The sequence below is a fragment of the Mesoplodon bidens genome (assembly GCF_964165515.1).
Source record: "Mesoplodon bidens genome assembly, chromosome: 5".
Lineage (NCBI taxonomy): Eukaryota > Metazoa > Chordata > Mammalia > Artiodactyla > Ziphiidae > Mesoplodon > Mesoplodon bidens.
Window position 1 is genome coordinate 55,888,133 of NC_138161.1, and position 15,797 is coordinate 55,903,929.

Here is a 15,797-nt window from a genome sequence, read left to right on the forward strand (position 1 = left end):
AGAGGGTAAGCTCCATCACATTGGTCTTGACAAGGATTTTTTTATTTGACGCCAAAAGCAAAAGCAATAGAAGCAAAAATAAACAAGTGGGACTACATCAAACTTTAAAACTTCTACACAGCAAAGGAAACTATCAACAAAATGAAAAGGCAACTTATGGAATGGGAGAAAATATTTTCACATCATTTATCTGAGAAGAGGTTAATATCTAAAAAAATAAAGAAATTACACAACTGAATATCAAAAAAATTAAAAACCTGATTAAAAATGGATAGATGGAGAGAGGGCGAAGATGGCAGAAGAGTAAGACATGGAGATCACCTTCCTCCCCACACATACATCAGAAATACATCTACATGTGGAACAACTCCTACAGAACACCTACTGAACGCTGGCAGAAGACCTCAGACCTCCCAAATGGCAAGAAACTCCCCACGTACCTGGGCAGGGCAAAAGAAAAAAGAATAAACAGACAAAAGAATAGGGCGGGACCGGCACCAGTGGGAGGGAGCCGTGAAGGAGCAAACGTTTCCACACACTAGAAGCCCCTTTGCAGGCGGAGACTGCGGGTGGCGGAGGGGGGAAGCTTCGGAACCATGGAGGAGAGCGCAGCAACAGGGGTACGGAGGGCAAAGCGGTGAGATTCCCGCACAGAGGATCGGTGCTGACCAGCACTAACCAGCCCGAGAGGCTTGTCTGCTCACCCGCCAGGGCGGCGGGGCTGGAAGCTGAGGCTCGGGCTTCAGTCGGAGCACAGGGAGAGGACTGGGGTTGGTGGCGTGAACACAGCCTGAAAGGGTTAGTGCACCACGGCTAGCCGGGAGGGAGTCCAGGGAAAAGTCTGGACCTGCCGAAGAGGCAAAAGACTTTTTCTTCCCTCTTTGTTTCCTGGTGCGCGAAGAGAGGGGATTAAGAGCGCTGCTTAAGGGAGTGCCAGAGACGGGCACGAGCCGCAGCTAAAAGCGCGGTCCCCAGAGATGGGCATGAGACGCTAAGGCTGCCGCCACCAAGAAGCCAGTGTGCGAGCACAGGTCACTCTCCACACCTCCCCTCCCGGGAGCCTATGCAGCCTGCCACTGCCAGGGTCCCGTGATCCAGGGACAGCTTCCCCGGGAGAACGCACAGCGCGCCTCAGGCTGGTGCAACGTCACGCCGGCCTCTGCCGCCGCAGGCTCACCCCGCACTTCGTACCCCTCCCTCCCCCCGGCCTGAGTGAGCCAGAGCCCCCGAATCAGCAGCTCCTTTAACCACGTCCTGTCTGAACAAAGAACAGACGCCCTCCAGCGACCTACAGGCAGAGGCGGGGCCGAATCCAAAGCTGAACCCCGGGAGCTGTGAGAACAAAGAAGAGAAAGGGAAATCTCTCGAGCAGCCTCAGGAGCAGTGGATTAAATCTCGACAATCAACTTGATGTACCCTGCATCTGTGGAATACCTGAATAGACAACGAATCATCCCAAATTGAGGAGGTGGACATTGAGAGCAAGATTTATTATTTTTTCCCCTTTTCCTCTTTTTGTAAAGTGTGTATGTGTATGCTTCTGTGTGAGACTTTGTCTGTATAGCTTTGCTTTCACCATTTGTCCTAGGGTTCTATCCATCCGTTTTTTTTTCTTAATAAATATTTTTTTATTTTAATAACTTTAATTTTCTTTTACCTTACTTTATTTTATTTTCTTTTATCCTCTTTCTTTCTTTCTACTTTTTCTCCCTTTTATTCTGAGCCGTGTGAATGAAAAGCTCTTAGTGCTGCAGCCAGGAGTCAGTGCTGTGCCTCTGAGGTGGGAGAGCCAACTTCAGGACACTGGTCCACAAGACACCTCCCAGCTCACGTAATATCAAACAGCGAAAATCTCCCAGAGATCTCCATCTCAACACCAGCACCCAGCTTCAGTCAACGACCAGCAAACTACAGTGCTGGTCACCCTATGCCAAGCAGCTAGCAAGACAGGAACACAACCTCACCCATTAGCAGAGAGGCTGCCTAAAAACATAATAAGGCCACAGGCACCCCAAAACACACCAACAGACATGGACCTGCCCACCAGAAAGACAATATCCAGCCTCATCCACCAGAACACAGGTACTAGTCCCCTCCACCAGGAATCCTACACAACCCACTGAACCAACTTTAGCCACTGGGGACAGACACCAAAAACAACGGGAACTGCAAACCTGCAGCCTGCAAAAAGGAGACCCCAAACACAGTAAGATAAGAAAAATGAGAAGAAAGAAAAACACACAGCAGTTGAAGGAGCAAGATAAAAACCCACCAGACCTAACAAATGAAGAGGAAATAGTCAATCTACCTGAAAAAAAATCAGAATAATGATAGTAAAGATGATCCAAAATCTAGGAAATAGAATAGAGAAAATGCAAGAAACATTTAACAAGGACCTAGAAGAACTAAAGATGAAACAAGCAATGATGAAAAACACAATAAATGAAATTAAAAATACTCTAGAAGGGATCAATAGCAGAATAACTGAGGCAGAAGAACGGATAAGTGACCTGGAAGATAAAATAGTGGAAATAATTACTGCAGAGCAGAATAAAGAAAAAAGAATGAAAAGAACAGAGGACAGTCTCAGAGACCTCTGGGACAACATTAAACGCACCAACATTCGAATTATAGGGGTTCCAGAAGAAGAAGAGAAAAAGAAAGGGACTGAGAAAATATTTGAAGAGATTATAGTTGAAAACTTCCCTAATATGGTAAAGGAAATACTTAATCAAGTCCAGGAGGCACAGAGAGTCCCATACAGGATAAATCCAAGGAGAAACATGCCAAGACACATATTAATCAAACTGTCAAAAATTAAATACAAAGAAAACATATTAAAAGCAGCAAGGGAAAAACAACAAATAACACACAAGGGAATCCCCATCAGGTTAACAGCTGATCTTTCAGCAGAAACTCTGCAAGCCAGAAGGGACTGGCAGGACATTTTTAAAGTGATGAAGGAGAAAAACCTACAACCAAGATTACTCTACCCATCAAGGATCTCATTCAGATTTGATGGAGAAATTAAAATGTTTACAGACAAGCAAAAGCTGAGAGTTCAGCACCACCAAACCAGCTTAACAACAAATGTTAAAGGATCTTCTCTAGGCAGAAACACAAGAGAAGGAAAAGACCTACAATAGCAAACCCAGAAAAATTAAGAAAATGGGAATAGGAACATACATATCAATAATTACCTTAAATGTAAATGGATTAAGTGCTCCCACCAAAAGACACAGACTGGATGAATGGATACAAAACCAAGACCCATATATATGCTGTCTACAAGAGACCCACTTCAGACCTAGAGACACATACAGACTGGAAGTGAGGGGATGGAAAAAGATATTCCATGCAAATGGAAACCAAAAGAAAGCTGGAGTAGAAATTCTCATATCAGACAAAATGTACTTTAAAATAAAGACTATTAGAAGAGACAAAGAAGGACATTACATAATCATCAAGGGATCGATCCAAGAAGAAGATATAACAATTGTAAATATTTATGCACCCAACATAGGAGCACCTCAATACATAAGGCAAATACTAACAGCCATAAAAGGGGAAATCGACAGTAAAACACTCATAGGATGGGACTTTAACACCCCACTTTCACCAATGGACAGATCATCCAAAATGAAAATAAATAAGGAAACACAAGCTTTAAATGATACGTTAAACAAGATGGACTTAATTGATATTTATAGGACATTCCATCCAAAAACAACAGAATACACATTTTTCTCAAGTGCTCATGGAACATTCTCCAGGATAGATCATATCTTGGGTCACAAATCAAGCCTTGGTAAATTTAAGAAAATTGAAATTGTATCAAGTATCTTTTCAGACCACAATGCTATGAGACTAGATATCAATTACAGGAAAAGAGCTGTAAAAAATACAAACACATGGAGGCTAAACAATACACTACTCAATAACGAAGTGATCACTGAAGAAATCAAAGAGGAAATAAAAAAATACCTAGAAACAAATGACAATGGAGTCACGACGACCCAAAACCTATGGGATGCAGCAAAAGCAGTTCTAAGAGGGAAGTTTATAGCAATACAATCCCAACTTAAGAAACAGGAAACATCTCGAATAATCAACCTAACCTTGCACCTAAAGCAATTAGAGAAAGAAGAACAAAAAACTCCCAAAGATACCAGAAGGGAAGAAATCATAAAGATCAGATCAGAAATAAATGAAAAAGAAATGAAGGAAACGATAGCAGAGATCAATAAAACTAAAAGCTGGTTCTTTGAGAAGATAAACAAAATTGATAAACCATTAGCCAGACTCATCAAGAAAAAAGGGAGAAGACTCAAATCAATAGAATTAGAAATGAAAAAGGAGAAGTAACAACTGACACTGCAGAAATACAAAAGATCATGAGAGATTACTACAAGCAACTCTATGCCAATAAAATGGACAACCTGGAAAAAATGGACAAATCCTTAGAAATGCACAACCTACCGAGACTGAATCAGGAAGAAATAGAAAATATGAACAGACCAATCACAAGCACTGAAATTGAAACTGTGATTAAAAATCTTCCAACAAACAAAAGCCCAGGACCAGATGGCTTCACAGGCGAATTCTATCAAACATTTAGAGAAGACCTAACACCTATCCTTCTCAAACTCTTCCAAAATACAGCAGAGGGAGGAACACTCCCAAACTCATTCTACGAGGCCACCATCACCTTGATACCAAAACCAGACAAGGATGTCACAAAGAAAGAAAACTACAGGCCAATATCACTGATGAACATAGATGCAAAAATCCTCAACAAAATACTAGCAAACAGAATCCAACAGCACATTAAAAGGATCATACACCATGATCAAGTGGGGTTTATTCCAAGAATGCAAGGATTCTTCAATATATGCAAATGAATCAACATGATACACCATATTAACAAATTGAAGGAGAAAAACCATATGGTTATCTCAATAGATGCAGAGAAAGCTTTCAACAAAATTCAACACCCATTTATGATAAAGACGCTCCAGAAAGTAGGCATAGAGGGAACTTACCTCAACATAATAAAGGCCATATGTGACAAACCCACAGCCAACATCGTTCTCAATGGTGAAAAATTGAAAGCATTTCCACTAAGATCAGGAACAAGACAAGGATGCCCACTCTCACCACTCTTATTCAACATAGTTTTGGAAGTTTTAGCCACAGCAATCAGAGAAGAAAAGGAAATAAAAGGAATCCAAATCAAAAAAGAAGAAGTAAAACTGTCACTTTTTGCAGATGACATGATACTATACGTAGAGAATCCTAAAGATGCTAACAGAAAACTACTAGAGCTAATCAGTGAATTTGGTAATGTAGCAGGATACAAAATTAATCCACAGAAATCTCTGGCATTCCTATACGCTCATGATGAAAAATCTGAAAGTGAAATCAAGAAAACACTCCCGTTTACCACTGTAACAAAAAGAATAAAATATCTAGGAATAAACCTACCTAAGGAGAAAAAAGACCTCCATGCCGAAAATTATAAGACAGTGATGAAAGAAATTAGAGATGATATAAATAGATGGAGAGATATACCATGTTCTTGGGTTGGAAGAATCAACATTGTGAAAATGACTCTACTACCCAAAGCAATCCCTATCAAACTACCACTGGCATTTTTCACAGAACTAGAACAAAAAATTTCACAATTTTATGGAAACACAAAAGAACCCGAATAGCCAAAGCAATCTTGAGAATGAAAAATGGAGCTGGAGGAATCAGGCTCCCTGACTTCAGACTATAGTAAAAAGCTACAGTAATCAAGACAGTATGGTACTGGTACAAAAACAGAAAGATAGATCAATGGAACAGGATAGAAAGCCCAGAGATAAACACATGCACATATGGTCACCTTATCTTTGATAAAGGAGGCAGGAATGTACAGTGGAGAAAGGACAGCCTCTTCAATAAGTGGTGCTGGGAAAACTGGACAGGGACATGTAAAAGTATGAGATTAGATCACTCCCTAACACCATACACAAACATAAGGTCAAAATGGATTAAAGATCTAAATGTAAGGCCAGACACTATCAAACTCTTAGAGGAAAACATAGGCAGAACACTCTATGACATAAATCATAGCAAGATCCTTTTTGACCCTCCTCCTAAAGAAATGGAAATAAAAACAAAAATAAACAAATGGGACCTAATGGAACTGCAAAGCTTTTGCACAGCAAAGGAAACCATAAACAAGACCTAAAGACAACCCTCAGAATGGAAGCAAATATTTGCAAATGAAGCAACTGACAAAGGATTAATCTCCAAAATTTATAAGCAGCTCATGCAGCTCAATAACAAAAAAACAATCAACCCAATCCAAAAATGGGCAGAAGACCTAAATAGACATTTCTCCAAAGAAGATATACAGACTGCCAACAAATACATGAAAGAATGCTCAACATCATTAATCATTAGAGAAATGCAAATCAAAACTACAATGAGATATCACCTCACACCAGTCAGAATGGCCATCATCAAAAAATCTACAACAATAAATGCTGGAGAGGGTGTGGAGAAAAGGGAACCCTCTTGCACTGTTGGTGAGAATGTAAATTGATACAGCCACTATGGAGAGCAGTATGGAGGTTCCTTAAAAAATGAAAAATAGAACTACCATACGACCCAGCAATCCCACTACTGGGCATGTACCCTGAGAAAACCATAATTCAAAAAGAGTCATGCACCAAAATGTTCATTGCAGCTCTGTTTACAATAGCCAGGAAATGGAAACAACCTAAGTGTCCATCAACAGATGAATGGACAAAGAAGATGTGGTACATATATACAATGGAATATTACTCAGCTATAAAAAGAAACGAAACTGAGCTATTTGTAATGAGCTGGATGGACCTAGAGTCTGTCATACAGAGTGAAGTAAGTCAGAAAGAGAAAGACAAATACCACATGCTAACACATATATATGGAATTTAAGAAATAATAAATGTCATGAAGAACCTAGGGGTAAGACAGGAATAAAGACACAGACCTACTAGAGAATGGACTTGAGCATATGGGGAGGGGGCAGGGTAAGCGGTGACAAAGTGAGAGAGTGGCATGGACATATATACACTACCAAACATAAAATAGATAGCTAGTGGGAAGCAGCTGCATAGCACAGGGACATCAGCTCGGTGCTTTGTGACCACCCAGAGGGGTGGGATAGGGAGGGTGGGAGGGAGACTCAAGAGAGAAGTGATATGGGAACATATGTATATGTATAACTGATTCACTTTGTTAAAAAGCAGAAACACACCATTGTAAAGCAATTATACTCCAATAAAGATGTAAAAAAAAATGGATAGATGATCTGAGTAGACAATTTTCCAAAGAAAACATACAAATGGCCAACAGGTTCATCAAAAGGTACTCAACATCACTAATCATCAGGGAAATGCAAATGAAGACCACAATGAGATATCATCTCACACTAGTTAGAATGGCTGTCATCAAAAAAATAAGAAATAACAAGTGTTGGTGAGAATGTGAAGAAAAGGAGTCCTTGTACACTTTTGGTAGGAATGCAAATTGGTGTAGCCACTATGAAAAGTAGTATTGAGTTTCCTCAAAAAAAGTAAAAATAGAACTACCATATGATCCAGCAATTCCTCTTATAGGTATTTATCTGCAGGAAATGAAATCACTATCTCAAAAAGATATCTTCACCCCCATGTTCATAGCAACAGTATTTACAGTAACCAAAATATGGAAGCAATCTAAGTATCCATCAACAGATGAACAGAAAAAGAAGATGTGGTGTGTGTACACACACACACACACACACACACACACACACACACTGGAATATTACTCAGCCATAAAAAAGACGGAAACCCTGTCATTTGTGACAACATGGATTGAGGGCATTATAATAGGTGAAATAAATCAGTCAGAGAAAGACTATATTATCTCATCTATATGTGGAGTCTAAGAAACTGAACTCACATAAATATGAGAACAGATTAGGGGCTGCCAGAGGGGGTGATTGGGGGGTGGGGGAAATGGGTGATTGTGGTCAAAAGGTACAAACTTCTAGTTATAGGATGAATAAGTCCTGGGAATATAATATAGAGCATGGTGACGATAGTTAACAATGCTATATTGTATATTTGAAAGTTGCTAAGAGAATAGATCTTAAGAGTTCTCATCACAAGAAAAAAAATTGCAACTATGTGGGGTGATGGGTATTAACTAAACTTGTTGTAATAATCATATTGCAATGTAAACATATATCAAATCATTAAGTTGTATACTCCGAAGTGATACAATGTTATCTGTTTTATATATATATATATATATATATATATATATATATATGAAGGAAGGGAGGGAGGAAGGAGAGTTTGGTTTAACCAACTCTTCATGTTGCCTAGAGCACTCCTCCCCCACTCCCACCTTAAAGTACAATCTGACAGTAGATAATTAATTACTAATTTTAAACTTCCTAAGGCAGGGGCCAATATATAAGAAATAACCAGATTGGGGAAATGAGATATCTACTTTCTAGATAAAATCCCTCTTTGTTTTAATCTGCCTAGCTCTCTACCTCTCAGGTTTAAGAAACTTGAAGACTCACAGAATTATGTGGTCATAGGGAATTCCAAACCCAATAGAGGTTTAAGTGCTTAAAACCAATTTACTCAGGTGAGTAAATTTAGTATATGGTAAAGGAGGCCACACAGAAGAAAACTGAAAAAGGCTAGGTGGCTGCTGATATTGATGTTCCCCCCACGTGGGGAGGCAAAGCCTTTGTTAGGTTTAGGTTCACATCTCAGCTCCCACCAAGGCATTAAGTAACTGTGGTTGCCATAGTTGTGCAGGGCTCAGATTTCCCTTCAAGAAAACAACCTGCCATTCAGCTGTGAGGCGTGCAGGGACCTGAAACACTCCAACTGCAGTGCCTTTGGGATCTGCTGTAGCACTTATACTGAGACCACACACTCCCCAAGCAGCCCCCAGCTGATAGTGGGGCACAGCCAAGTTATCAGGATCCGGCATTTTTGCCCAGCATGGGACTTCTTACAGCAATCTATGTGCCGGAGACTTGCCCAGAGGTGCACTGCAACCGGAGGCTCCTTCTAGCCCATCCTCCTTCCTTCACCCTTTCCTTTCACAGGTGTCAGACTCGCAAGGTGCTCTGAAAGCTTCCTCTGCCTCAGCCTGCTTGCTCTCCCCTTTATCTTTCCCAGGTGTTACCTTCAATAAATCTCTTGTACTTTAACTCCATCCTGGCATCTGTTTCCTGGAGAACACACCCAAGACTAAATGTTGTTTTCTTATCCCTAGAAATGAAGATACTATATCCATATTTAGATTGGTAAGGATTAAATAACATCTACATACAGATCCCTGAATATAGGAAGCAGACAAAGGTAACATGGAGCAGGTGGATGGAGAGGTGGGAGGAGGGGAGGAAAACTGTCTTTACCTTCTATAACGAGCACAGGTTCCTAATCCTATGTCCTGCTTTAGAGCATACCTTTTTAGACACTGGAGAGAGAAAGATAGGATGAATTTCCAGATGCTAGAGGGACATACTGGGGAAGATAAATGCTCAGTGGGGACTGGCCATAGAACTATTGTGGATGGGGTGACACTTGATTCCCTCTTCCAATACAGTATGATCTTCCTGGAGGATTTTTCCTAGGAAAGGAAAACCATATTTATGGCCCTTTCAAAATGACATTTCATAATGGCATCTACAATGTACTATCACAAAACACCCCGCCTCATAGTCCTGATGGTTATTTTGATGTTAAAGGAGAACAGATCGAGTTGACTCGACATCTACCTTGAACATTTCAAAACCAGGCATTGATATCAAAGAATGTGGAGAGCTCTGTAATGTCTCTTTAAACTGACAGGGTCTAGCCTGTTATCTTGCATAAACAGGTACTCAAGGGGCTTCCCTGGTGGCGCAGTGGTTGAGAGTCCGCCTGCCGATGCAGGGGACACGGGTTCGTGCCCCGGTCCGGGAGGATCCCATATGCCGCAGAGCGGCTGGGCCCGTGAGCCATGGCCGCTGAGCCTGCGCGTCCAGAGCCTGTGCTCCGCAACGGGAGAGGCCACAACAGTGAGAGGCCCGCGTACCGCAAAAAAAAAAAAAAAAAAAGGTACTCAATAGGTATTATCTGACTTGATGGCAGAAAATCACTGCATAATTGAATAGATATACTCTAAACATTGGGCAGACACTTGGAAGAAATTAAGAAATACACCACCATACTAGTACAAGGGAAACACTAAGATTACTGCTACCAAGAAACAAAGATAAAAATACAATAGAATAAGACTGTATTCCTTGGGACAACAGAAACCAAAGAAAGTATAGCTTTGGTGTATTGTTGTATGATGAACCTGTTTACAGAAGAAAACTGTAAGAATAATCCATAGGAAAATAGAAAGAAGGAGCCAGACATAATTAACAAGCAGCATTTTGCTTCCTCATGTCTTCTTATCCTTGCTCAAAAAAGGAGTAGAATAGCACACCTTTCACGTTCCCCAGGTGTTTACTTCCTCAGCCACACATTCCATGGGCGCATTCCCCACTGTCAGACTGACTCGCCTTAGAAAAGAACCACTTATTCAGCAAAGAAGAACTGTGCAAATAGCTCACTTCATTTCATCTTAATTAGCCCAAGATGATGCTTCTGAAGCGTTCTGCTTTCTTATCAACACTATCCTTCCTACTGCAAGGAAGGAAGACATTGATGCCTTTGACACCAACTCAACCTCAGGGACCAGCAGATCTTGCGTGAGTGCTGTCCACGTTTCTGTAAAGCGGGCACCTAGGATGAGTTTGCCTTTTCATTGGAACAAGCTGTACTGTGCAGCAGAGAGGGCTAGAAAGTGACCTTTGGCATCTGTGTTTAACAACTGAAACACGTGCACTTACTCTGTGCTAGGAAGGTGCTGGGCCCAGAGTGGTGAGCAAGACTGTGCCTCTGCTACCATGGAATCTCTGGTCTTCTCCATTTGAAGAAAAGGGAAGAAAGGCTAGAAAATGAAAACACAAGTGAAGGAGTACGTTGCTATTTTGGCAATACATTAGTTACTGGTAAGAAGTCTGCCCACTTCTTTTCAGTTATTTGCTTAGACCAAGGCTAGTCCACAGGGAAACAGTCAGAAAGCTGCAGGGGCCTCTCAGCATTTGCTGTGTTTCCACTTGGCACCAGCACCAGAGTCCTCGGTGGCCTGGAGTGTTCATGAGGCCAGAAAACAAGAGTGGAAATGTCACCTGCTCCAATTTAGCTAGCGTCCCATGCAACCTGATGGCTGAGTCGCCCCCCCTTCCCCGTCTCTGCCAGTCACTTCATTTACTCATTGTTCTCACTCAGCCTCTCACCGGAAGACGACTTTCTGAAAGTGCTGCAGGCATTATGTGCGAAAAAACAAGGACGTATAAATAGCTTTTCACTTCTAATTGCAACTTGCTGCTCACATTTTGCTTCCTGAGAGCTCTGAAAAGGGACTATCCCAAACCAATAATAGCACAGGAGCTCTGGAAGGGAAGGTTGATGTCTCCCGCTGAAGGAGAGCAAAGATGGAGAGAGAACTACAGGAGACCTAGGGGGTCGTTTCAGACTTGAAGGAGCACATCTGCCCAGGGTAGAGCGCAGCCAGGTGAACAGGGAGTGGCTTTCTGGAGTACCTGGTGGGTCAGCTCTTTGATGCATCGCCCAAACCTGCGGGCTCCCCTCTGGGCCTCCACGATGCGTCAGACTTCGTTTTCCAGTTCACCATCCAGTTCACGGACCTGCAAGCAAACCACGGTCTCAGATGACAGGCGGGCAGCCAGCAAGCCAGGCGGGCATTGCATTTGCCTGTCGGCAGGATCATTTGAAATAGTGACACCATCAGGGAAGACGGGTGCACTCTCATTCTGGCCGTGGTGAAACAGGGCAAACTCTCTGGGAAAACCGCCTTGCCAAAAGTGAGCTGGCCGAACGATGTGAGCTCATAAAAGGGCTGTTTAGACTCAAGGATGTGAAAGGCTAATCCATGCAGAGGTGATAAACTTCCCCTCTTGGATTACAAAATTACACACACGTATGTATTACGAATGTACGTAAGTATATAGAGAGAATAAGCTATATATAGCACTCTTGAAGGATTCAGCCAATATACTGCCTCATCTTAAGCTTCTTTCTCCATGTTAAGCTCTGACGCTCTAAAGAATTCAGACTCTGAGTTTTTGTCACACATATGTCACCCACAGCCCCATAGCCCTGCTTTGTGGGAGAGCTGTAGTGCAGATGAACAGCTGGCCTGCAGCCTTACAGAGTTATACAACCAAGGTTAACATAATATTCAGTCAACAAATATTTGTTGCCTACTATGCACCAGACACCAGGGCCAGGGATACAGCAGGGAACAAAACAGACAAAAATCTCTCCCCTCTATAAGCATCCATTCTAAGGAAGGGAAACACACAAACGAAACAAAGTAAAATAGAGACTATGTTAGATGGTGATAAGTGGTATGGAGAGACATAAAGCAGCACACGGGGTAGGGGGTTGAAGGGGGAGGGTGTGTTTCATATGATTTTGCAATCACACCAACTACGCAAGTTGCATTCAGAAGGTCTAGCTTTTATCTCTGTGTTCTCCTCCTATGAGTAACTGTTTTTATTAGTCCTTGTTTTACTCTGTCACCAATTCTTTTTGAAAATACAAGCATGTGTGCATGTCTTCATATTTCCCCTCTTTCTTGCACAGAAGTTTGTATACTCTCAACATCGCCTGTACCTTTTTTCATCATTATACCACTAGCCATGATCTCTGGGACATTACAGAGCTCTTCCTCACTCCTTTCTAATCAGTGTGATGATATGGATGTACCGTAAATGTGCACTGGTATTCCATTATACGGATATACCATACATGTGCAAAGGCAATACGTTATTTTTCTGGGGCCCTTCTTTTTTTTTTTTTTTTTTTTTCGGTACGCAGGCCTCTCACTGTTGTGGCCTCTCCCGTTGCGGAGCACAGGCTCTGGACGCACAGGCTCAGTGGCCATGGCTCACGGGCCCAGCCGCTCCGCGGCATGTGGGATCTTCCCAGACCAGGGCACGAACCCGTGTCCCCTGCATCGGCAGGCGGACTCTCAACCACTGCGCCACCAGGGAAGCCCTCTGGGGCCCTTCTGAACCATGAAATCCCAGTCTAATATTCTTTCCATCCTTATAGCATTTGTCACATGACCTATACGGTGTCACTGAAATTGATTCAATAATTTTAAAAATCCTATTTTCAAGCTAGGTCTTCCTATTTATTTTTGAGCTCCCTGGAGGCAGGTACTACATCATTTCTGTCAGGCCTTACTATATTTTCACTAAGTCTTTTTTGATCCTTGATTTAGTTATTTCCCTCCCCTTTCTCTGGCTGTTAGGAAACGGGCATTCTCCACAGAGGAAATAACAGGAGCAAAGGCACAGAAGCAAGACTGTGAGGGTGTGTTTGGAAACAGTTGGTCTCCCTGGCTGTGGGGGGCCCTAGAGCTGGGGCAGGTGAGTGGGTGGAACCTCACTGTCACTTAGCAGGATGGTGGATTGCACCCAGTCCAAGAAAAGTCCTATTTAGTGGCCCAAAGTCAAGAAGAATGAAAGAATATACTGAGCTCTGACACTGTCAAAGATCTGAACATGTTACAAGCAAAAGTGAGGCAGGAGGTAGGGACTATCTGGTGTGATATTAAGGGGCAATAAGGCTTCGAAGTGGGAGGTGTCAAGACCCCATGATTATGCAGGCAAACTCCTACCCTGGATTCGAGTTTCTGGCTTTGCTTTCTATTCCCTATCATGGCAGTCTGCTCAGCATCATCCAGCCTCTCCTGTAAGTCTCTGTCTGCTCCATGTTCTTTCTCATCCTCTCCAAGTGGGCATTGGTATCTTGCCCCTTGGCTTCAGTTCTTCTGACATGTTTGCTACCTAGAAAAGAAGGAAAGGGACTGAGACAGTCCAGCAGCCAATCAAGCTTAACATTTCTACCCACAGTCTTCTGTTCCTGATGTGACTAGGTGCCATGCCTTGCCTTTGTGTACTTAATCTCTTCCCACCATGCTCTCCCTAACCTCTGTGGCCCTCGAGTTTGTTAACTATAAGGCAATCACGATAGCAGCAGCAGCTACTGGAGATTAGGGTGAGGGGTAGTGGAAACAGACCAGAGATGAAACACCACGTGAATATTATTATACAACACCTGTACTGAAAGAATGACCAACTGAAGGCACAGCTTTTAACTGAGCAAAGCACCAGGACACGTCCTGTAACATCACGCACCAGGAAACGTGTGGAGTGCCTGTGAGAACCTTTCTCACGTCTCACTTCTATAATCCTGTGACTCACAACAGCAAACAAATTTAGGCTCCAGGAATTTGGTAGCAACTGAGGCTCTCGGTGCCAATAAGCTGGCACGAGGAGGGTTAATTCTTGTGAAGCCCACTCTTGGCTTTGGCTATGTATACTAAGGGCTTGGTGTCTTGCTGCAATTATTAAGAACTGTTTCATGACTCTCTCAGTGCCTTTAATGTAAGAACACTGCCCTCCCAGACAAAGTTTCTCTGTCTATCAGGTTACCAACCATCTGTATAATTTAAGTGTGAGACGTCTGTGTAGATGGTGGGGGCAAAGAATGAATGACGGAGGTAACTGGGTTCCGCTATGTGGGGTTGGAACTCACAGCTGAACTACTGGAGAATTAAAGCGAGGAAAGAGGTAGTGAGTTCATTTTTCAACATTGTCAAGGAAGTCTTATAAAGGTGAGGTTATGCAGATAGTCTTCCTAACGTGTGACTGCATATACCTACCAAGCAGGAGTAAAAGCTCTTTTTATTCCTTTCTATCTATGTGGATTTTCATGAATATTAAGCATATTATTTTTTCCTTGGCCAAACGCTTTTAAGCTTTCACACACCTCTTTTCCATCAGAAAGTGTCTGCTTTGATACAAAACGGCTGAGTGCTAGGCATGCTTCCCCATTCTTCTGGATTCTACAGTGATATGGTAACTAGGATTTGGTGCAAAAGTTTTGTTTAGCTCCCCAAATACTAAATAACTCAGTAAGCTTTTCCCTCCTTTTGAATTTTAAAATGACTAATGTAAAATCTAACTGAATATTCTTGTCTCCTCGATTCCCATATACATTTTAGCAAGAGGATCAGTTTTCATTCACAGGGCAAGGTCAGGGCTGCTGCATGTGTGTGTCTGATGGACTATACAGAACCACCTGATGGGGATGGAGTGGGTGGAGGCTGAAATCAAGCCCAAGCTCTGCTCAGCAAGCACTGGCACTTGCAAGGCTGGGTTCTTCACACACAGACTTCTCACCTCCCTCCTCCATGACATTTTTTTTTTTTTTTTTTTGCTGAGTATTGCCTTCTGCTTGCCATGCCTTTTGAGAGAAGTCTGCATCTATCCACAGTGGGGGTCCAGTGGGTGTATTTTTCCAGTTCCCACAAAGGTACAGTCAAGGCTGGCAGCCAACCCTGAGCTTAGTCTCATTCAGGAAAAGCACCACTATCAACAATTTTAAACTTGCAGATAACGAAGGTACACCAATCCTGAAGTCCTTCTTCACCAACCTGACTCTGTTACTGAAGCAACAGTATGGGCTGTAAAAAAATAAGTGAAATAGGGACTTCCCTGGTGGCGCAGTGGTTAAGAATCCACCTGCCAATGCAGGGGACATGGGTTCAAGCCCTGGTCCGGGAAGATCCCACATGCTGTGGAGCAACTAAGCCCATGTGCCACAACAACTGAGCCTGTG

The 15,797-nt window shown here is 42.5% G+C and overlaps 1 protein-coding gene across 1 annotated transcript in view; it reads right to left on the bottom strand.

Moving 5' to 3' along the window:
- MYH15 (myosin heavy chain 15) overlaps positions 1-15,797 on the bottom strand; it is a gene marked incomplete at both ends in the record, with an annotated part of 190,996 nt that overhangs the window by 10,835 nt on the left and 164,364 nt on the right. The window contains 5 exon segments of the mRNA XM_081235333.1: positions 11,684-11,749; positions 11,753-11,788; positions 13,792-13,874; positions 13,877-13,931; positions 13,934-13,956. Coding sequence (XP_081091459.1) covers positions 11,684-11,749; positions 11,753-11,788; positions 13,792-13,874; positions 13,877-13,931; positions 13,934-13,956 — 263 coding nt within the window.